The sequence below is a fragment of the Chlamydotis macqueenii genome, chromosome 4 (assembly GCF_036417535.1).
Source record: "Chlamydotis macqueenii isolate bChlMac1 chromosome 4, bChlMac1.mat, whole genome shotgun sequence".
Classification (NCBI taxonomy): Eukaryota; Metazoa; Chordata; class Aves; order Otidiformes; family Otididae; genus Chlamydotis; species Chlamydotis macqueenii.
Genome location: NC_141559.1, coordinates 84,507,464 through 84,529,282, shown reverse-complemented (window position 1 = coordinate 84,529,282; position 21,819 = coordinate 84,507,464). Strand labels below are relative to the sequence as shown.

At 65.2% G+C, this 21,819-nt stretch overlaps 1 protein-coding gene across 4 annotated transcripts; it reads left to right on the top strand.

Moving 5' to 3' along the window:
* Positions 1 to 54: 54 nt before the first annotated feature.
* LOXL3 (lysyl oxidase like 3) lies at positions 55 to 20,279 on the top strand. Of its 4 annotated transcripts, XM_086747264.1 has the most exons (16): positions 55 to 199; positions 7,850 to 8,171; positions 8,868 to 9,031; positions 9,967 to 10,178; positions 14,092 to 14,151; positions 14,377 to 14,596; positions 14,896 to 15,076; positions 15,405 to 15,559; positions 16,612 to 16,785; positions 16,914 to 17,069; positions 17,296 to 17,458; positions 17,823 to 18,066; positions 18,380 to 18,495; positions 18,647 to 18,783; positions 19,272 to 19,383; positions 19,609 to 20,279. In XM_086747264.1, the coding sequence occupies exons 1-16, from the start codon at positions 56 to 58 to the stop codon at positions 19,680 to 19,682; spliced, it is 2,634 nt and encodes an 877-aa protein (XP_086603390.1). In that variant the 5' UTR covers position 55; the 3' UTR covers positions 19,683 to 20,279. The 4 variants fall into 4 exon arrangements, with proteins under 4 accessions (XP_086603390.1, XP_086603391.1, XP_086603392.1 ...); XM_086747265.1 differs by lacking the exon at positions 14,092 to 14,151; XM_086747266.1 differs by lacking the exon at positions 16,914 to 17,069.
* The last annotated feature ends 1,540 nt before the right edge of the window (positions 20,280 to 21,819 follow it).

Below are 21,819 nucleotides of genomic sequence, written 5' to 3'. Positions count from 1 at the left end.
GCGGCTGCGGGGCCGGGCCGGGGCCCCTCGGCGTGGTCTGGGGCGGCGGGGCGGCATGGGCCGGCCCCGGACACTCGGGCACAGCGCGGGGCGGGCCGGGGCGGAGAGAGGCGGCACGGCTTGGCTCGGCACGGCACGGCACTCGGCTGGACGCTCTCGCTCGGCACTGCCGGAGCCGCGCAGCCCGCGGGGACGAGAGGTACCGCCCCGGGCAGCCGAGCGGGACCGGCCCCAGCGCCGGCGGGGAGCGCGGCTCGGGCCGGTGCGGCACTGTCCCAGGAGCAGCGGGGCGGGGTGCGAGCAGCCGGGCGTGGGGGCGCGGGGTTTGCCGCGCCGTGGGGCTGGAGGGGCGTGAGGAGCGGCGGCGCGGGGCTGGTGGGGCTCGGGGCGGGCCGGCGCGGAGCGGAGCCGGGTGCGCGGGGGCCGGGTGTCTCGGAGCGGCCGTTGTGCTGGGGCGGGGAGCGGCTGCGTGAGCGTCCAAGGGGCCCGGTGTCACCGCCCAAGGCCCTGGCTGTCAGAGCTGCGGGGTGCTGGTGGTGCGGGCTCCGGCTTTCCAGGGGTGTCGCGGGGTGCCCGGTGTTACTGCAGGAAGCTCGCGTTGTGCGCTCTGCCCGCAGCGCCGTGGGCTGGGCAGTCGTGTCGAGCCGTTTAGCGGTGCCGCGTGTCCCGGTGCGGGGTGAGGGCACGGGCAGCGTGCGTGTCCCACGTGCTCGATGGGAAGGGGCGCCCGCCAGACTCGGCGGGTTTGGGGGTTGCCACGCCGGGACTGTGCAGCCACAGCACATCCCCGAGCGTGCTGTGTGCAGGCTTCAGGCGGCTTGTTTGCCAAGCTGCGGTTTACAAAGGCCAGTGGGGACTCAGGATTTCCATGAAGATGGAGTTTGCTGTAGCCCTTGAAAGAGAGGATGGATGAAGGGATGTGAGGTTTGAGGGCTGGGGCGTCCGGGGGAGATTCCCTCTTCACTGCTGGCCCTGCATCTTCCCAGCTGCTCTGCGGAGGAACAGGCAGGCCACTGAGCAGGTCACCTGCCTCCCAGCAGCTCCAGGCAGGCTGCCTCTGCTTGAGCACACCTGGGCCCTCAGACCCACCGGGCTGCTGAGACCGTGTGGCTGATGCGTGTTCCTCCGGGGTCTTTCCCTCCCGCTTGCAGCTGGTTTGCCCCAGGGCTGCCCCTCCAGAGCAGAGACAGAGCTCTGGCAGAGCTGAGGACCTTGCTGTGTCCTGGGGAAACTGGGTGGTGGTAGGAGCTGCAAAGAGCTGTATTGTGACCTGCCCTGGCTTAGAGGGTGACAGCAGGACAGAGGGACGTCAGGTAGCCCAGTGGGGCTGGACTTGGAGTCAGCAGGGGAAGGGAAGCACAGCCCCAGTGTGCCCTCTATGCTCTGCCCCAACTGACAGCCTCGGGAGCTGAGGTCTGCTGTCTGCAGCAGTGTCCCTGTCGCTGCCCGGGATGGGGGCATGCAGCGAGATGGCATGTACAGCCACTCTGCCTTCTGGGTGTGAGGGGCAGTGAGCTCCTAGCCACTGAGAGGTGTTGGGAGGCATCACCAAGCCTGCCAGAGTGGCCAGGTCCTCTGGTGGCCCTGGGCTGCTCCCCGTGCTTCTGGGACCAGTTCAGCTTCAGAGCCCTGCTGCCCTCCAGACCTTGGCTGTGCCCACTCCAATCCCATGCCACCCCTGCAGACAGGGAGCCAGCTGGTCCTCGCCCAAACAGGGTGGGAATGTCGGGGCTCCCCCAGCTCAAGCACACACGATTCCCAGTGCTGCTGGGAAGCAGGAAGAGCAAAGCAGGCCCATCCAGGCAGCTGGGATTGCGAAAGGGCCAGCGATGGGCTGCGTGTGCTGGTGCTCTGGGGAGAAGGGGAGGGATGGAGCCCAGTGCCTGAAGCCATGGGACCCACCAGACCTTCTCCTCCCCCCGGTGCTGGAGATGCAACCCTCCTCTCTCAGGGATGTCCTGGTGTGGGCCTCAGCATTGTGACCGTGTCACCCCTCAGTCTTCCCAAGGAAGGATAAACAGAGGGAGCTTCTTCCTTCTTGTGCTGGCAAGCTTCCCAGTTCTTCGGTCGCTTGTGCTGCTCTTCTCTGAGTCCTTCAGTTGTCAGTGTCCAAGTTGCTCCATGCCCCTCTGCATGTCTCCAAGGCCACTGGTGAGAGTGTGCTCCTGCAGCGCCTGCCGTGGCCTGGCCTGTCTCTGCTGCTGCAGCCTGGGATGTTGTCCTCATGCCGCAAGGATGCCCTGCGCTTGGTTCCCCTAATGCACACTGACCAAACATGTCAACTTGCCAGGGGCCCCTGTTCATCAGGAGCTGCCCCTTCCCCAGGTCTGTTTGCCATTCACCGGGGTTTCACTGCGGTGGACCGATGCCCCTCTGCATGCCCAGTTGGTGCCAAATGGCACATCAGATTTAAACAGTCCCTGTGAGCCAGCAGCCCCCGCTGGGCTCCAGGCACCCCTTGTCAGCACCGCTTGCCTCCACCAGCACAGCTGAGCCCCTCCGAGAGGCTCAGCCCCTGTGCAAGACGCAGTCAGGGGAGCGGAGTGATGGTGGGGGCAGCGCCTGGTCCGGAGGGCTGCAAGCCCTGCCAAGGTCTGTCCCAGGAGTGCACAGGAGCCCCCGTGCACTGGGACAGGCAGAGCCAGTGGGGCTGGCGTGGGAGCAGATCGAGCAGTGCCATGGCTCCTGCTGCTCTCTCTGCACTGAAGGCTCCCTGTGCCCACGCCGGCCTCAGCAGCGTGGGGCCGAGGCCAGGGGAGTGCGGGGAGCCCTGGGGTTTCAGGGCTCTTGGTCGCACCACCGCCAGCACCAGCTGCGCCGTGGGCTGGGAGGTGGCTCGGGGCCCTGCACGCACCCGGCCGGGACATTCCTGAGGTTTCCTGGGCAGTGACGAGGACCTGGGCTGCTCTCTGGCTCCCATGCCCGGCATTTGCTCAAGGCCAGCCTGTCCTCCCGAGCCCTTTCCACTTGCAGTGTGAGCGCTGCTGTGTGTCTGAGCCCACGCACGCTGGGGCAGGCACATTTAGCGTGGCACGGCACGGCACAGGCTGGCCGGCAGCTCTGGCAGGAGCCCCAGTCCGAGAGGCGACCATCCCTGGCTGGGGCGGGCAGCTGGCGGCAGGATGGCCTGAGGCAGGCAAGGCTGGGCAGGACTGTGCCCGGCTCCAGTCCAAGACGTGCGCCGGCAGCAGCCAGGGGACATGCCTGGACACCTCGTCCCTGTCACAGGCCATTCCTGGGCCCCTGCGCTTCCCACAGGTGCTGACTGGCCGTGCCCAGCCTGTCTGCACCTCTGCCTTTTTCGCTCTCAGCGGTTGCTGCAGATTCATGGTCCTCTGAAGCACCAGCCCTCACGTTCCCACTGTGCAGCTGGTGGCACTGGCTGTCGCCCCTGTGGGATCCTTGCTCTTGGCAGGAATAGCCCATGGAGGCTGGGCAAAGGAGTGCACCTTCTCCTGGCTGGAGGTGGGAAGGAGATGGGAAATCCTCCTTGGGACTCTTGTGCTGGGTGATAAGCCCCTCGAGGGCAGAGGGATGCCCCCCCGGGTTGTCTGTCCCAGCCAGAAAGCCCCAGCCCCAGCACAGATCTCATGTCCTCCCACCATGCCAGCCAGCAGGACTGCGGTCCCATAAGGCGGTGTCAGGGCTGGCCCTCCAGCTGGAGGGAAGGGGCCCCAGGCTGAAACTGGGAGATGCTGTGCATGAATTGGCGCCCTCCGCCAGCCTGCAAAGCTGTGCTGCGACTCCCCGGGACAGCCCCGCGGGGCCAGGGGTGGGTGTCCCGGCCGGGAGCAGCAGGCAGGACTGGGAGCAAAGCCTGCCAGCGGAGTGGGAAGTCAGGCAGTGTCACATGGCTGGAGAAGAGCAAACGCACTGCTCGCGTTTCAGAAAATGGAAAAAGTGATCTGGACAATGAGAGCCCTGTTAGCCTGACATCCCTGGCACGTGGCCTCGGAGCACGTTCGGAGAGGGAGATAGTACAGAAACAGGGAATCGGCTCCTGCCGTGCCATAGGGAGCACACCTGGCCAGCTTGACACCCAGGCTGGGTGCGGGAAGTGCTGCTGGCCCGTGCAGATCTCAACAGGACATTGCACTGGGAAAGTCCGAGGCGAACAACAGGAGCTAAGGACAAGCTGAGCTGCGAGGGCAGAGGAGGTGCAGTGGGGATGAGGGATGCTGGAGCCTGAGCAGAGGAAAGCCATGACCCAGGAGAAGAGTGCTGAGGGTGGCAGCGAGCTGAAGTTAATGCAGAAATGGACAGCAGAAGTTTGAGCAGGTTCAGAAGCAACTGAAGGACTGTGAGGAAGAGAAACCCACAGTGAGCTTTTAAATGCAGCAGCTGAGGAAGCTGAGCTGGGGATGACAGAGCAGGGCGTCTCCTGCCGCTGCTGCAGGGGTTGGGGTCCTGAGCTGGGGGACGTTTGTCGTGGCCTCACGCAGCCTTACAGCTCTCATCCTAGCCAGCACGATGTCAGGACGTGGAGGCTCTCCTAGGATCAGGTCTTTTGGCTGTGCCCCACACCCAGCTGGACGTGAGGCCGGGCACTCGTTGGCAGGGCTGTGAGACTGCAGGCACGTGTGGGGCTGCCCCACATCGCTGCAGGGCTGGGGCTAAGACCTCACGTCAAGCCAAGCGGTCTGACTGGCACTGGTGATTTCAGTGATCCTGTTCAGACGGAGCGTACCAGATCTGGGGGTCACACTGCTGGGGCTCGGTGGGGACTTCATGCTTTGCTGCACAAAGCCCAAGCACTTTCTCAGGTGCCGGTCTCTGGTCCTTCGTGCTTTGTTCCTAAATGCACAGGATTAAATATTCCTTGTCGCCAAGGATGTAGGCTACATGATGCTGTTTTACCAGGCTGTCCTGGTCTGTCCCCATCACAGTTCTCCACACTGTCCCCCGTTTTCTGTCCTTACAGGCTGTACCGGGAGAGGACTTTTTTCCTCCTCCAGACACGATTTTGCTTTGAAAAGCATGTGATGCCTACCAGAAAGCCCACTGAATGGTGACTTCCCCATTGTAACCACATTTTAGATCCAGCAGGTGACCAGTTTTAATCCAGTTAGTAGAAGGTGCACTGATTTTGTTGAGTGCTAATTATTCATTAAAAGGTGGTGCCAGATGAATTGAATGCCTTCCAGTCTCAGCCTGTTATATCAACACAGTTACTCCAATTAACCAAACCTGTGATCTCATAAAAGGTCACACCAGCTTTCTGACACGGGTATTTCTGCAGAACTGTGGAAACTGGCATTAATTGTGCTGCTGTCTCTCGGTGTTGCACTGACCCCGTTGCAAAACAGCTTGGAGCCTGCCCACAGTCGCATCAGCAGAGATGGTCGTGCTGGTTCAGTGCGAGCGCGGGGGAAGCGGCAGTCTGCGTGCGCGCGCAGATGTCACAGGCTCCCACGGTGCAGTTAGCACTGAGAGGGCCCAGACTTCTGTGTCGTATGCAGTGGCGTAGCTCTGAGGATGCTTAATTTGGGCAGGGGGCATGTCCCCTTGGTGCCCGATGGGTGGGATAAGAAATGTTTTATTACTGCCGTGAAATGGTAAACCCATCCCCTCACTGCTTTCCAGACAGAGATATGGATGGAGCGTTCCTGCCCTGCCTGCCCCCGGCGAGCCCAGAGGCCCCTTCCCCGATGCGCTGCGGGGCTGCAGTGGCCCTTTGTGCCCACCCCGTCCTTCCCCGCCGTAACACGCTGATTAAAGGGCTCAGCAAAGTGTTTCCCTGCTGCCTGCCCACAAATATGCTTCCTGCTGGGCTTTGTTTTGTTCTGGCAGCGCCAAAGCGGGAGCTGAGGTGTGAGGAGCCTGGAGCCAGCTCCCACCAACCCCGGGGTTCGCAGGCTGCCCTGGCCGGGGCACATTCCAGCCGGCTGCTGTGTCTCCATCGGCACTGCCGTGTCCCCCGTGCCCCAGGGCCGGACCGCGCTGATGTGATTGCCCCGAGGGGGCTGGTGATGTCTCGCGTTGGCCTGGATGGGTGGTGTTGGTCCTTGTTACCCCTCACCCTCTCTCCCTGAGCATCCCGAAGGGCACCAGGCGCTCATCCCGAGGAGCTCGCTGCCCTTGGTGGCATCTCCGATGTGGCGTATGCCCGAAGGGGCAGGCAGCAGGGCTGGGCCCCTTCAGGGGTTTTTGTGGTGCGATGGGCATGGAAGAGGGGCTGTCTCTGGGCACCGTCCTGGTTCGTCCTTGCCCTGGGTCCAGGAGCATTCCCAGAGGCTAGAGGGGTGACCTGGCCCGCATCATCTGGAAAGGTGAACAGAGCAGGAACGGGCCAGTTCTTGCTAGTGGAGCCTCTGCAGAAACCCTGCCCCAGGGGCTGGCGGGGTGGTGGGCTGTGCTTGGGCACCAGGCTGACGGTGAGGGGACGAAGAGGCTGGGTGGGGGGACTGCCTGGCCCCTTTGGGACCGCCTTCCCAAAGCCACTGCAGGCACTCTGCTGTCACCCCACAGTGCCGAGAGGCCAGGAGCAAAGGGGCAACACGTGGACAGGGCTAATTAGTCCAGGGAAAGGGGCTCCTGCAGCGTCATCCCCGAGAGTGCCCTGATACACCCCCGCAATCCCACCAAACTGGCTTGTCAGCAGCGAGCCCTGAGTGGCTGTGAAGGCTCGCAGGGACGCGTGCTGGCTCGGGAAGGGTGCTGGCACCTTGGGGAGGGTCCCTGCGGCACAGCCCCACACTGGGAGCATGCGGGGTCTGCGTTTGTCTTCCTTCCTCTGTAACCCTGTAGCTAAACACTGGAGTCATACATCACCCCTGCTTATGGACAAGCCAGATCTCATTTTTAACATTGCCTGATGCCAAGCAGAATCGGTGTGAGTGCAGTGTGCAGGGTCTGCTCTCGGGCCGGGGGGTGTAGGGCACAGAAACCTATTTCTGGTGCGCCTGTCCCGAGGGGCTCCCAGGTTTGGGCTGTGCGTCCTCGCCTGTGGAGGGACTGGCTGGAAGGGCAGGGGCTGTGGTGGCAGGAGCCAGGCGGGTCGCCATGCTGGGTGAGCATCGCAGCTTTGCCATCAAACGCGCGGTGAGCGCAGGCTGGAGCAGGGCTGATGCTGCAGTGCAGAAATGCTGCTCCTGGGCTGCTGCGGCACCTGCGTGGTTAAAGTGGTCCCCGAGGGGTAAACGGCATCGTGCTGGAAGGCGGCTCACAGAGAAGGGTTTTCACCATTGTTTGCCGATGGGGCTGGTGCAGGAATGCTACGTCTCCCGCAGGTATTTAGGGAGCTGCGGATGTTATTGGAGGGCTGGAGAAATGCCGCACGGAGAGGAATGCGAAAGGCTCCGGCTGCCTTGCTCCTCATGGCTGGCAGCCCCTCACGGCCGGCAGCCCCTGCACTGCTCTGCCCCTGGCAGATCAAGCTCCTGGACGGGGCAGCCGGGCTTTCCCCGAGCCCTGGTCCTGTTCCAGCTCCCTCTGCTTGGGCAGACGATCCCCTCCTTTCCAGCTGACTGTGCTGGGGGTGATGCACCCCCCTTTGCCCATCTGCCTCATGGTCCTTTGGTGCAGGAGATGCGACCAGCGGCTCGGTGGGATTTCAGTTGTGGCCGTTGGCAGGGGGGTGCGAGGTGTCGGGGAGGCGCCAGGCAGAGCCCCGGCCGATGAAGCTCTGGAGGTGCGGGGCGGGTGCAGGGGGCTGCATGTGGGAGGTGTTGGGCGGGCAGCGAGAGAAGGGTGGCTGCAGCTGTGGACGGACAAGACGCGTGGGCGTGCTGGTGCTGAGCAGAGCTGCATGTGAGCAGGGCGTTTAACCAGGATGGGTCTGCATCAGGGGAGCTGGTGTTTAGGCACAGCTCGTCCATCCCGCGTGCCCTGACCCTTTCTGCCCTTGCAGAGCCAAGCTGCCATGGGAAGCTGCGGTGCGTGGGCATGGCGCGAGCTGCTGGTGCTGCTGGGCAGTGTGTGGCTGTGGGTGGGCAGCGCCCAGCCCACTCCTCTGGGCCCCACGCACAGCCCCAAACCCCAGCTGAAGTTTCGCCTGGCTGGCTACCCACGCAAGCACAACGAGGGCCGGGTCGAGGTCTTCTACAATGAAGAGTGGGGCACCATCTGCGACGATGACTTCACGCTGGCCAACGCGCACGTGCTGTGCCGGCATCTTGGCTTTGTGGCTGCCACTGGCTGGGCTCACAGCGCCAAGTACGGCAAAGGCGTCGGTAAGAGAGGGGCGGTGGGTGCAGCCCCCCATAGCGTGTGGGCTGGGGCCAGCCTGCCTGTGGCTGCACGTAGGCCCACTGCCGTGGGGCAGTGCGTGTGCCGCAGCGGGTTTGCGTGTGCCGCAGTGGGTTTGTGTGCACTGTTGGCAGAGTGGAGGGGCAGGGGCAGGCAGTCTTGTGGCTGCTGAGCGCCCGGCAGAGTGTGTGTGCACGCGTGTGTGCACATGTGCGTGTGTGCACAAGCGGGCGGGGAAACTGTGTGTTTGCGCGTGAGCTGCTGCGCATGTACCCAGGACATGGGGTGGCTGCAGGCACACACTGCAGCAGCGGGGCTGCGCGTGCTCAGGGGTGCATGGGGCTGCAGGTCCAGGCTGGTGTGGGCATATGGTGCAGAGGTGTCGCGGGCTGTGCTGCAGGTGAGGTGCTGTGCAGACCCCGGGGCGCACATTATCTGGGGGCTTTATGTCTGGCAGAGCAGCCCCCTAGGGAGGTGGGAACTCCACACCCACAGGGCTTTACTCTTGGTGTTCTGCTGGCCTCAGCTGTGTGCCAAGGGAGGGCTGCCCCAGCCCAGCACCCACGCTCTTGCTGTATGCCTGCGTGGTCCCTGGCCGTGCCACACGGGCCCCTTCCCTGCTGCCGGGGGGTGCTGCATGGCCTCGGCCCCCACCCATACGTGACCCTGGTGTCTGGCAGGGCGGATCTGGCTGGACAACGTGAATTGTGCCGGAGGCGAGAAGAGCATTGGGGACTGCAAACATCGGGGCTGGGGGAACAGCGACTGCAGCCACGAGGAAGATGCGGGTGTCATCTGCAAAGATGAACGCATCCCAGGCTTCAAGGACTCCAACGTCATCGAGGTGAGGAAGCTCTCAGCCAGCTGCTGGGAGCCCTGCAGGACCCGCAGTGCCCCTGAGTCACCTGAGCACCCATTTCCCTGGGGCGCACCCAGCCCAACCCAGCTCTGGGCTGTAGGGAGCAGTCGGCACCGCAGCAGGCAGCCCTGCAGCAGGCACATCCCTCCCTGCCCGGCATGGGAGAGCAGTGCTGCCACGGCCTCCCCCGAGCATCCCGAGCTGCCCCTTCCCTCAGCAGCTTCTCTGGGCCAGGGAGTCCGTCCCACACCTCTGACATCTGTTTTCTTCTTTCTCCTGCCTACCAGGGACCCTCGGTCCCAGACCTGCTCCCCCACGCCGCATTCCTCCGGCATGCTTGGCGTCTCCCTCCCTCCCTCTCTCCCAGGCTCTCTGTTTCTCAGACCAGCTCTCGTGGCTGCCCTTCTCCACCCGGCTGAGGCCCTGCTCCCCCCAGCCACAGTGCCTGCGGAGGACAAGGCTCTGCTCAGGATGTGGCTTGGGTGTGGGGACATGGCACAGCTCTGGGCGCAGGACAGGAGGGCTCCTGTGAGGGGAGGGGGGCTGGGGCCACGTCCTGCAGACTCTGCCCCGCATCCCGGCACCCTCTGCTGCTGTCCTGCTCTGTGTGGGTGCCTGGGCATGGGACAGTCTGGGCACCCTCCCTGCGGGTGCAGGACCCTGAGGTGACGGGACGGCGGCGCTGGGTCACCCGGCTGCATGCCCAGGAGATGCACCTGGGGGGACAGGGGGCTCTGGCTGCACAGGGCCATCGGATGTGGCCTGAGAGATGCAGGACCTGGTCGTTCCTGTACGCACCAAGGACTGGGGACCCCATCTCCTGCGGGTGCCTGCATCCTCAGGGCATCCCTGGGAAAGGGCTGGCGGGGAGCTGGGGTGGCGGGGTGCAGTGCAAGCCTGGGCTGACCTGTGCCCTGCAGACCGAGCAGAGCCATGTGGAGGAGGTGCGCCTGCGGCCAGCGGTGTCCGGGGCTCGGCGGCAGCTGCCGGTGACGGAGGGCATCGTGGAGGTGCGCTACAAGGACAGCTGGGCACAGATCTGTGACGAGGGCTGGAGCAGCCAGAACAGCCATGTCATCTGCGGCATGATGGGCTTCCCTGCCGAGAAGAAGATCAACAGGAACTTCTACAAGTGAGTGGGGCTGGCAGGGACCCTGCGGGACTGGAATGTCAGAGCAGAGCTGGGGGCATAGGGCTGGAGCAGAGCTGGGGACAGTGCCATGGACACGGGTCAGTGCTGGGGGGACAGCAGGGGACCATGCTGTTGGGCATCATGGCTCCCCAGCATCACTCCCATCCCTGCTGCTCGCGAGTCCTAGCCCCAGCTGGCCATATGGGCACTCACTGACCAAGCCATGGCCTTGGCATGGCTGGAGGGCTGTGGTCACCAACCTGCCCCGTGCACTACTGGAGGGGCTGCTCCGAGAGGGCAGCTTTTGCTCCCTGGCAGTGGTGCACCTCCACGTTTCCCTCTGGTGCGGAGTGTGGGAGGTCTGTGTCCGAGGGGAGGGGTGCAGCCAGGCCAGGCAGGGATGGTCCAGCAGCACCACGGCCCGAGCGAGGGGCCCAGGGGTCACGCTGCCCACGACATGGTGCCGGCATGGTACCCGGCGCTGCACGTGCCCCTGACTGGGCAGCGTGGTATTGCTCCTGCAGGCGGTTGAAGCGCGCAGCCAGGACGAAGGGCCGGAGCCTGAGGCCAGGCAGCAGGTAAGGGGCCGGGGCGCCCCATCTGCTGAGTCCTTGGCAGAGCTGGGCTGTCCAGCCCCGCCGGTCGCTGCCGTCGGAACGGATCCTGGTGCAGATGGATCTGGACGGCAGAGACTGAGGGCCTGGGCTGTGCTGGGGAGGCAGGATGAACCCCACCCCGGTGGGATCTGCTCATGCGTGCTGGGGTCCCCCGTCCCCCACTAGAGACAACTTTTCTCCCAGGCTGGCTGTGCCTCAGGCAGAGCAACCCCTGTCCCGCGCACCAGGCAGGAGTCCTGGCACAGGGCTGGGATCTGCAGCACAGACCCACTGTGCGCAGGATCCCCTGGGACGCACGGAGGGGGCTGCGGCACCCGTGCTGTGGCCCCACGGGGACTGGGAGGCCTCGGAGCAGAGCTGTCTCTCCTGGCAGACAGGGAGGGAAGGCTGTGGAAATGGGCTGCTTTCTGCAGAAAGCAGTGGTGGGGAGGCTGGAAAAGCTGTGTACCCCTCCATTCCGTGCAGGGTGGGCTGGCGCAGGCGTGAGCGCGCTTGCTCAGCAGTGCCAGCCATGCTGGTCGCAGGGTAATGGGCATGGCAGCGCTAGCCATGCTGGGTGATGTGTCCCACATGCTGCATCGGCTCAGGATCTCTTGCACCCTCTGCCCATTTGCTCTTGCTGCCCTTCTGCCAGTCCCAAGGGGTCGTCTGGCTCCCCTTTCCCTCCGTCCCTGAATCCTGGTGCCGGATTTGGTGGTGGGCGTGGCAAGCCGGAGCCTGTCCCCTCTGGGCTATGGGATGGCATCTCCCACCTGAGCCCCCGGCCGCATGGAGACGTCGCTCTGCCCCCAGCACACGGCCTGGCCCTGCTCCCACTGCCGTCCCTGGTGCCGAAGGTGCCCCACGCTCCGGAGCCATTGCAAGCTCTTCTTTGTAACGCTTCCCAGCTTTGTGTCCCCACAGCGTCCTCGCCAGCTCCTGCAGCCATGCTGCGCTGGTGGTGGAAATCCAGACAGGGTCAGCCCGTGGGGTCCCCTCAGCCCCCCACCCGCAGGTCACCCTCACTGTGCTGTGTTTGTCTGGTTTGGTGCCGGCTGCCCCTTTCCCGTGAGCGGGTATTTCTCCCGCGGGACTGGGTGGAATGCTTTGTGAAGTCCATGAAGCTGTGGTCTGCCCGGAGCAGGAGCTGTCTCCTGAAAGTCACGCGCTGCTTTGCCGGGGTTTTTTGCCCCAGTTTGGGGCTGCACAGCTGCAGTCTTACGTGGGGTCACAGGCTAATCTGGGCTGGGAGGGACCTTGGGGTGTTCTGACCCAACCCCCCACGTGGAGCAGGGCCAGCTGTGGGTCAGCCCAGGACTTCATGCAGTTGGCTTTTGGAAACCTCCAAGGATGGAGATCCCACAGCCTTGTGGCCTCTGCTGCAACGCTGAACAGCCCTCATGGGGAAAAGGTTTTTCCTTACACCGAGTCTGAACCGCGCGTTGCAGTCACGCCTGTTTTCTCTCGCGCTCTTCCTTCCCACGGCTGGAAGAGCTGGGCACTGACTCCCTGACAGCCCCTTGCAGGCACAGGCGGGCTGCTGCTGAAGCCCCCTGAAGCCATCTCAGCCCAGGCTGGAGCAGCCCCGCGCCCCTCCGTCTCTCCTCCAGCCCCGGCTGTCTCGGTGGCTGTCCCCGGGGCCCACACCGCTTAGCTGATTTCTTTCTTGTACTGGGGACCCAGAACGGGGTGCAGGGTCAAAATGTGGTTTCTGGCCAAGTGCAAGGTCCTGCACATGGGTTGGGGCAACCCCAGGCACAGATAAAGGCTGGGCGGAGAATGGATTGAGAGCAGAAGGACTTGGGAGTGCTGGTGGACGAGAAGCTCACCATGAGCTGGCAATGTGCGCTTGCAGCCCAGAAAGCCAGCCACATCCTGGGCTGCATCCCCAGCAGCATGGCCAGCAGGTTGTGGGAGGGGATTCTGCCCCTCTGCTCTGGTGAGACCCCCCTGCAGCGCTGCGTCCAGCTCTGGAGCCCCAAATAACAGAAGGATGTGGACCTGTTGGAGCAAGTCCAGAGGAGGCCATGCAGATGATGGGAGGGCTGGAGCACCTCTCCTGTGAGGACAGGCTGAGAGCTGGGGCTGCTCAGCCTGGAGAAGAGGAGGCTCCGGGGAGACCTGAGAGCGGCTCCCAGTGCCCAAAGGGGGCTGCAGGAAAGACGGGGAGAGCCTCTTTAGCAGGGCCTGGTGTGGTAGGACGAGGGGTCATGGTTTTAAAATAGAAGGAGATAGATTCAGATTGGACAGCAGGAAAAAAAAATGTTTTTACGCTGAGGGTGGTGGAGCACTGGCCCAAGTTGCCCAGAGAGGCGGTGGATGCCCCATCCCTGGAAACATTCCAGGCCAGGTTGGCCGGGGCTCTGAGCAACCTGATGTGGTTGGAGATGTCCCTGCTCCTTGCAGGAGAGTTGGAGTAGATGGACTTTACAGGTCCTTTCCCACCCAAACCCTTCTGTGATTCTGTGAGTGCGAATGGGCGCTGGTGTCCTCTGCCCTGCCGCTTGAGTCCCCGTTCCTGGCAGCCCCTTGCTGTGTGCCGGGGTTCGCGGGGCTGTGCAGGCTGGCACCAACCTGCCGCTGGCAGCAGGGTCAGTTGCCAGCCTCAGTTTTGCCTTGTCCCTGGGGGTGTCTGTCCCCTGCCCTGCTTTGGGGCACTCTCCTTCACTCTGTGTGGTCCCTGGGGTTTTGACCCTGCTTGGCATCTTTCTCCCCGAGTGAAGCAAAGCCTGCGAGCGCGTTGGCGCCGTACATACGCCATGTGTGCGCCAGGCCCTGGGCCGCCTCCTCTCCATGCGCCTGGGGCGCTCCGCTTGCTGGCAGCGGGTCCTTGCAGGCCTGCAGCGAGCATCACTGTGCCTTGGGGCACTGGGGACAGCGCCCGCCACCCGCGCTGCTTGCTTGGTGCTGTGCTTGCTGCGCATCCTGCTCCCCTTGGAGCGTGGCGCGGCGACATTGCCTGGTGTCTGGAGGAGGACATGGGCACACCTCGCTTGTAGCCGGCAGATCAAATCCTTGCTGCTGCTGTTTGATCTTCTGCTGTGTGAGAAGGCAGCACGGGATGTTGCCGCATCTGGCACAGTTTCCTGGTGGGATGTGGGCAGGAAACTGCATCATTGCTGCGGAGGGAAGCCGATGATGCTGTCGCACCCGTGTGTGACATGAAGGGGACGTGCATGAGTCTCCCTGCCGGGCCAGTGTGCCCAGTTCAGCCTCCAGTGAAAGTCGAGGCAGGCTGAGGTCGCCGTGTTACTGCAGCCGGTGGAGGTGGCAGCCCGAGGCCCCGGGCTCCTTGACTGTTGTTTTCTGTTTTCCAGGCTGGCCTCCAAATCTCAGCCTAAACAAAAGCGCAGGGAGGATGTAGGGTCCAAGAAGAGGTAAATGGCTCCAGTGGAGAGCTGAAGTGCCAGGAGCCCCGCTCAGTTCCGCTGGAGCTGCGCGTGTCCCCGTGCCACGGGGACATGGGGCAGGTGCAGCGCGTCTTTCCCAGGGGACAGCGAGGGGCACGGACAGCGGGCGCAGCCGCAGGCAGGGTGGCCATCAACACTGCCGTCGCTGGCTGACCGTGCCAGTCGTGTCTCAGGGCTCCTCTCTCCTTGTAGACTCTTCACGGAGCGGCAGCAGCTCAACTACCGCCTGCACTCCGTGTCCTGCACGGGGACGGAGGTGCACCTCTCCATGTGTGCCTTCGAGTTCTACCGGGGCAACGCCTCGGCCGCCTGCAGGGCCGGCATGCCCGCCGTCGTCAGCTGCGTGCCCGGGCCCCTCTTTGCCACTGGCAGTGCCCACAAGAAGAAGCAGCGCCAGCAGCAGCCGGGTCAGGTGAGCCTTGCGGGGAGCGGGCCAAGTCCCGCAGTGGCCTGCAGCTGGCCGCTGCCCCACTGCAGCGCTCTGTCCCCCAGGCCGCACCCGAGAGCGTGTGTGCAGGTCCCTGGGTGCCCAACTCGTGGAGCAGGAGCTGGGGACGGTGTCCTGCCCCAGCGCATCCCTGGAGTCATGGCCAGCAAGCTCTGCGCTGCGCTGTGCTGTGCTGTGCCACACCATGCCGTGCCGTGTGCCACGCCGTGCCATTCAGCACCGCGCCGTGCCACGGACCCAGCCCTGACCCTGCTGTCCTGCAGGCGCGGATCCGGCTGAAGGGTGGTGCGAAGGTTGGCGAGGGCCGCGTCGAGGTGCTCAGGAGCAGCGAGTGGGGCACGATCTGTGACGACCGCTGGAACCTGCTGTCAGCCAGCGTGGTGTGCCGCGAGCTGGGCTTCGGCAGTGCCAAGGAGGCCCTCACCGGGGCACGCATGGGCCAAGGTGAGGGCTGGGGTGGAGGGGCTGACATCGCCCTCCTGGGCCTGCAGACAAGGCACTTGTCCAGACGCAGATCTCTGGTGGGCTGTGGGGAGCCGCAGCCGGGCTTGTCCCGTGGGCGCCTGGCTGCCAGCGGCACGTGGTGCAGGGCTTGCCCTGAGCACCCAGCGGCACCGCGGCCATCGCCATGCTGCCCTGCGCAGCAGCCGTGGGGCCAGGAGCACAGCGGGCTCCCTCGATGTGTGCTGAGGAGCAAGGGCAGCCATGGGGACAGGGTGGCCATGGCTTTCCTGTGCCAGCGGGCCCTGAGTGCTGCTCTCCCTGCTGGCAGGGACGGGGCCCATCCACCTGAACGAGGTGCAGTGCCTGGGCACTGAGAAGTCCCTCTGGAGCTGCCCCTTCAAGAACATCACGCAGGAGGACTGCAAGCACACGGAGGACGCGGCTGTCCGCTGCAACATCCCCTACATGGGCTACGAGAACCTGGTGCGCACCGCAGGCGGCTGCCGGCATCCGTGGGGCCGCGGTGCCCGGCAGCTCCTGGCATCGGGGCCCCCGGAGTGGGGTGCTGGGGGAGGGCTCCCGGGACCTGCTGTAGGATGGCCCGTCATCCCTCCCGTGCACCCCATTGCACCGCACGCATTTCCCCCTGCCTGAGGCAAGGGCTGCCCTGGAGGGGTTGGGTATTTTGGGAGTGGGAGTCCCAAGCTGCCCCTGTGAGGAGAGGGGCGGGAGGGAGGCCACAGGGGGCTCTGGGCCCCCTGTGGGCCCCATGGTGTGGGGTGGTGTGGGACAGCTGCTCCCTGCTGCTCTCCCTGCTGCCAGCCTGTGCCAGCGCACCAGAAAAAAAATTGCTGTGGGCCAACCAGGAGAGTGTTTTTTTTTCCTGGTGATGAAATGAGCAAATGGAGCCACGTGGTCCTGTTTGCCCTCACCTGTCATTTCATCCACTCTGAGCTTTTTAATAACTTTTAACTCTCTCACACCTGTCATTTCTGAAATGAGAATGCCATTTCGAAATGAACCAATTTTTTACGCTGAGGGTGGTGGGGCACTGGCCCAGGGTGCCCAGAGAGGCGGTGGATGCCCCATCCCTGGAAACATTCCAGGCCAGGTTGGCCGGGGCTCTGAGCAACCTGATCTGGTTGGAGATGTCCCTGCTCCTTGCAGGGGGGTTGGACTGGGGGGGCTTTACCAGTCCCTTCAACCCAAACCATTCTTTGATGCTATGGTTTTCCTGCTTTGGTGAGACAATTCCCAAACTCACAAGCAATTTCTTGGCCCCAGTCCCACCAGTTTGGGCGAGTTCTGTGCTCACCAAAGCTGTGGCTGGCTCTGCTCAGCTCCTGGCTGCTACCTCCCCCGGGTGCCCGGCCCAGGGCCCGTCCAGGTGCTGCAGCACATCCCTGGCTGTGTCGGGGCATGGGGCAGCTGTGGCCGCTGAGGGACAGGGGCTGGGGAGGACTGTCCTGCGGGTTGCGGCCCCAGCAGTGCATCACTTGTGATGACAATGATGCTGCCACTGCCTTTCTCTGCAGATTCGCCTGAGCGGGGGCCGGAGCCGCTTCGAGGGGCGGGTCGAGGTGGCGGTGGGGGCTGGCAATGGGGACCAGCCCCGCTGGGGTCTGGTCTGCGGCGAAGGCTGGGGTACGCTGGAGGCGATGGTGGCCTGTCGCCAGCTGGGTCTGGGATTCGCTAACCATGGCTTACAAGTAGGTGGGAGCGCCAGCTTGGCCAGGGCAGCGTGCCGCCACCACTGCTCTGCAGGGATGGGACGGGGACGGGGTGCGAGGCGGTGTGGCGTGGGGTGCCTGCTCACGGCCCCAGGGCTTCCCTGCAGATCCGCCTGTCTGGCGGGAGGACGGCGTTTGAGGGACGTGTGGAGGTGAAGCGAGGCAGTAAGTGGGGCGTGGTGTGCAGCGATGACTGGACCACCAAGGAGGCGATGGTGGCCTGTCGCCAGCTTGGCCTGGGCTACTCCCTGCACGCGGTGACGGTAGGTGCCGGTGGGGAGGCCCCCGGTGACACCCTGGCGAGCAGAGGCACCGGCACTTCCCTGATGGCTGTGGGGCTGTATGGGGGCAAAGGGACGTGGCCGCTCCATGCCGTGGGATGGGGCCCTTGTGGGCAGCCTGGGTTTGTGGGCAGGGTGCTGGCGCGTGCGAGCTGGGGCACCCGTGGCAGCCAGCTCTGCCGCCCAGCCTGTCTCACCCCTTCCCTAGGAGACGTGGTACTGGGACGCCAGCAACGTGACGGAGATGGTGCTGAGTGGGGTGAAGTGTGCCGGCCATGAGATGTCCCTGAGCCACTGCCAGCACCACGGCACCAGCCTGAACTGCAGGAACACGGGCACACGCTTCGCCGCAGGCGTCATCTGCTCCGAGAGTGAGCAACGATGCGGGGTCTGCGGGCAGTGGGGTCTGCAGGCAACGGGGGCTGCGGGCAGTGGGGTCTGTGGGCGGTGGGGTCTGCGGGCAGTGGGGGCTGTGGGGTCTGCAGGCAGTGGTGCTGTGGGGCCAGGGGCTGCAGATAAAGGGGCTGTGAGCAATGGGGCTGCGGGCAGCGAGGTTTGCCGATGACGGGGCTGCCGGGTCAGCCTGTGCCCAGCCGATGGGGAGGGCACGCATCCCCTGGCTGGCTCAGCCCTGCCTGCTCTGGGTGCTCACCCCAGCCCTAGTGCTCGCCCATCCCTGCTGCCCGCCGCGCGGTGGAGCGGCCACCTGTCGCTGAGCAGCTGCCTGCTCCCCAGCCGCCTCCGACCTGCTGCTGCACGCCCCGCTGGTGCAGGAGACCGCGTACATCGAGGATCGGCCGCTGCACATGCTGTACTGTGCTGCCGAGGAGAACTGCCTCTCCAGCTCGGCCCGCCTGGCCAACTGGCCCTACGGGCACCGTCGCCTGCTCCGCTTCTCCTCGCAGATCCACAACAACGGCCGCGCCGACTTCCGCCCCAAGGCTGGCCGGCACTCCTGGGTCTGGCACGAGTGCCACCGGTGCGTGCGCAGCACGGGCAGGGTAACAGCCTGGGCAGGGGGCCAGGGTGGGAAGAGGGTGATGGTGCTGCTGGGGTGGGCTGGGCGAGGGTGGCGCCGGCTGTGGCACGGAGGCCGGGTCAGGTGCCTTCTGCTGACCCGGGTCCGTTTTGGCTCAGGGTTGGATAAGCAGTGTTGGGGGGGGGGGCAGGACTGAGGGGGCAGGACTGGGGCTGTAGGCTGTCCGCTCTGTGGGTCTCCTCTGCCCCGAGCAGCCCCGACTCCCCAGCCGCTGGGCACTGCTGCAGCCGGAGCTGCGGGCTCCCTCTTGCAGGCACTACCACAGCATGGACATCTTCACCCACTACGACATCCTGACCCCCAATGGCACCAAGGTGGCGGAGGGACACAAGGCCAGCTTCTGCCTTGAGGACACCGAGTGTGAGGAAGGTGGGCACCGTGATGCTTTGCGTCCCCGTCCCTGCCCGCGTCCCCGCCGCAGGGCTGCCATTGTGCAGGCTGGGGCCGCGCTGCAGGGGTGACACGAGGGCTGTGCAGGGGGCTGCAGCGAGGACGAGCCGCGCTCTCTTCCTCCCTGCAGACGTGGCCAAGCGGTACGAGTGTGCCAACTTTGGGGAGCAGGGCATCACCGTGGGCTGCTGGGACCTGTACCGGCATGACATCGACTGTCAGTGGATCGACATCACCGACGTCAAGCCAGGGAACTACATCCTGCAGGTGCTGCAGCTGAGCCGCCCCTGGGCCCTCGTCCCGCCTTCCCGCGTGCACCCCCACTCTCTGCCCCTGCACCCCCGGCTCACCATGCAGCCCAGCCCCCCCGGCGCTCTCTCCCCTGCTCTCTGAGCGGGCTGGAGCGTGGTGGGACTGGCGGGGTGCGTGCTGGTGTGGGACGTGCAGGGCTCATGCGGGAACTGCTCAGGCACGCTTCAGCCCAGGTTTTCCTGCTCTGAGGAACGCTGCTCGTGGGCACATGGTGCAGTTACAAGGGCACGCCCCCCCCTACAGGGGCAGCCCCCAGCTCCTTGCAGCCCGCCAGCACATCCCACCGCGGCTGGGGACAAGCCCTGCCCGGGCTGGGGGGCTGGAGGCCGTGCCACAGGCAGCAGCTCTGCCGAGGCCAGGGGGGCCAAGCAGACAGGGTGGGGGGCTGCAGCACTGCTGGTGTGGGGCAGGGGGCTGCGACCCTCACTGTCAGTGCCCCACAGGTCGTGATCAACCCCAACTTCGAGGTGGCAGAGAGCGACTTCACCAACAATGCCATGAAATGCAACTGCAAGTACGACGGGCACCGCATCTGGGTGCACAGCTGCCACATTGGTAACCACCCCGGGATGCGGCACAGAGTGGGCAATGGGGCAACGAGGGGGCTGCAGGAAGCAGTGGGGCTGGGGCAGGCTGTGGGGCTGGGCGCAGGATGGTCGGGCTGGCATGGGGCGGCAGGGGCTGGGGAGCTGGGGGCAGCTGCAGGGGTAGCAGAGGTGCTGGCGGGGCGGGGGATATGCAGTGCCCCAGCTCACAGCTCTCGCCCTCTGCCCCCCCCAGGCGATGCACTCAGCGAGGAGGCCAACAAGCGATTTGAGCAGTACCCAGGCCAGCTCAACAACCAGATTTCGTAGGGCCCGGCGCTTGGGGAGACGGGCATCTCCCTCCCTCGCCGCAGAGGCGGGAGGCAGCTGCTGGGGGCCGGCGGGGACGCCGCATGCCCCGCACTGCCGCCCCCGTGCCCTGCAGGGGCTGCCCAGGACTCACCATCCCCAGCTGCCCTCCCCAGCGCGGGGAGCTGGTGCTGGAGGCACTGCACACCCGCACCTCCCGGCCCGGGCCACCGCCCCAACCACTGGCCAGAGGACTCTGCGCCCGCATCCCCTGGGCTGCAGCACACGGGTGCGGTCTGGGGGTCCTCCACCCCGCGCCGTGCCCCCCTCTGCTCCCAGTCCCCACCGTCCCGGCCACATCCCACCTCCTCGTCCTGCCCTGGTCCCTCTCACCCCCGGGGCTCGGCCCTCAGCCGGCCCCAGGAGCCACTGCCCTCGCAGGGACTCGCACCCCTGCACGGCCCTGGCAGAGCCGCAGGGAGCCCCTCAACCCCCAGGGATAGGGTGACTGCCCCTGCCCCGGCAGCGCTGCCTCCAGCTGCCCAGCAGCGGCTCCCACACCCACCTCTTTGTTGTAATTTTATTTTCTCTATAAAGGTGCCAGTTCTATTTCCCCAACAGCTGCTGGTTCTTCTCTGGGGTGGGACGATTCGCCGGGTAGGACCGAGAAGCACAGCGGTGCTCACGCTGCGGGGCTGGCTGGCACGCTCCAGCACAGAGCTGGGGAGCTGGTCCCCATCCCCTGCGCCCATCCCCAGTACCCACCTGGAGGAAGGAAATCCCCCCTGCCCCACAGCCCTGGCTGGCTGAGAGCCAGCCGCGCAGCAGCTCACCTGCCTGCACCACCCTCAGCCAGTGCCGGGCTAGAGAAAGCCAGTGCCGGTCCACCGGGGAGAGGCCCCTGCGGGTGAGAGGAAGGGGCCAGCAAGAGCCCCAGCATAGCCACGCTGGCCTGAAGAGGCCCCACAGCCCCGCACCGAAGGGAACGGGGCCACGCTGGTGCAGCAGGGACGCGGTGAAGTGCTGGTTCCCCATACCCAATGCAATGCAGATGTCATTGAGCAGAAATGCCACTGTGGGGCTGTGACCCATGAGGACTGCAGGCTCGCGGCAGAGGTGGGCTGCTGTGACTGGTGTGGGGGCAGCAGAGCCACGGGCACAGACGCCTGGGGCAAGGAATAAGGCTGTGGTATGAGGGCACAGAGAGGGACATCCCAGCGCCGGCAGCACTCGCACCTCAGCCAGCTGCTCAGTCCCATCTGCAGCACAGAGAGGCAGCTCCAGCTGCCTCCACGTTGCTGGGGCACAGATCGCTCCTCCCCGCGCCCCAGGAGGAAAGGGGCAGTCAGCAGCGGGGCCAGGGCAGCCCCTGGCTCCAGGCAGTGGAAAGCACTGCGGTCAGCGCTGCGGAGCAGCTATGTGAGAAACGCCGCCGGCGTCTCAGCTATTTCCCCTGCAAGCAGCTGGCTGGGGCTTGCCGGGGGAGCGAATTCCTCTGGTGAGGCCAGGGCCGCCTGAAAGGAGGCCTGTTCTCCAGGGCGGGAAGAGCGCGGGGGGGAGCAGCGGCTCCAAGCCACCCTTTGCCACAGCACCCCCAAGGAACTGTGCTTCTTTCATCTCCTAAAAATAACAGGCAGGAGCGAGGGCTCGGCAGCGCCGTCATGAGCAGGGCCTGGCTCGACAGGCGCATTCCTGCCGCCGGAACAGGGCCGGACGCAGCCTCTCAAGGCAGCCCTTGCCGCAGAGCTGCCTGCCTCCCACAGCCTCTGGCAGGGGCTGGAGCGGAGCAGCGGCTCTTCCAGGAAGGCGAGGAACAGCCCGAGCTGCTCCTTCCCAGAAGGGCGAGCTGGGCTCCCGGCCACCAGCTGCAGAGCACAGGGAGGGCCCCCGCTGTCCCCGGGGGCCGGCGGCGCGCGTGGGAGAGCACTGCTCCAGCACAGACACGGCCCCGGGGAGGGACAGGCAGCGCCGGCGAGGAATGCAAAGCCCCGGCCCCGGTGCAGGCTCCCACCTCCGGCCTTCCCAAGCATCAGGGCCAGCAAGACGCTGCCCTGGCCATCTCAGAGTCCAGCGCCAACGCTCCTTTCACCGTGGCCCAGAAAGCTGCTTCACGGCTGCAGATGCAGACACAGATGCTGGAGCGTTTGCAATGCTCCCA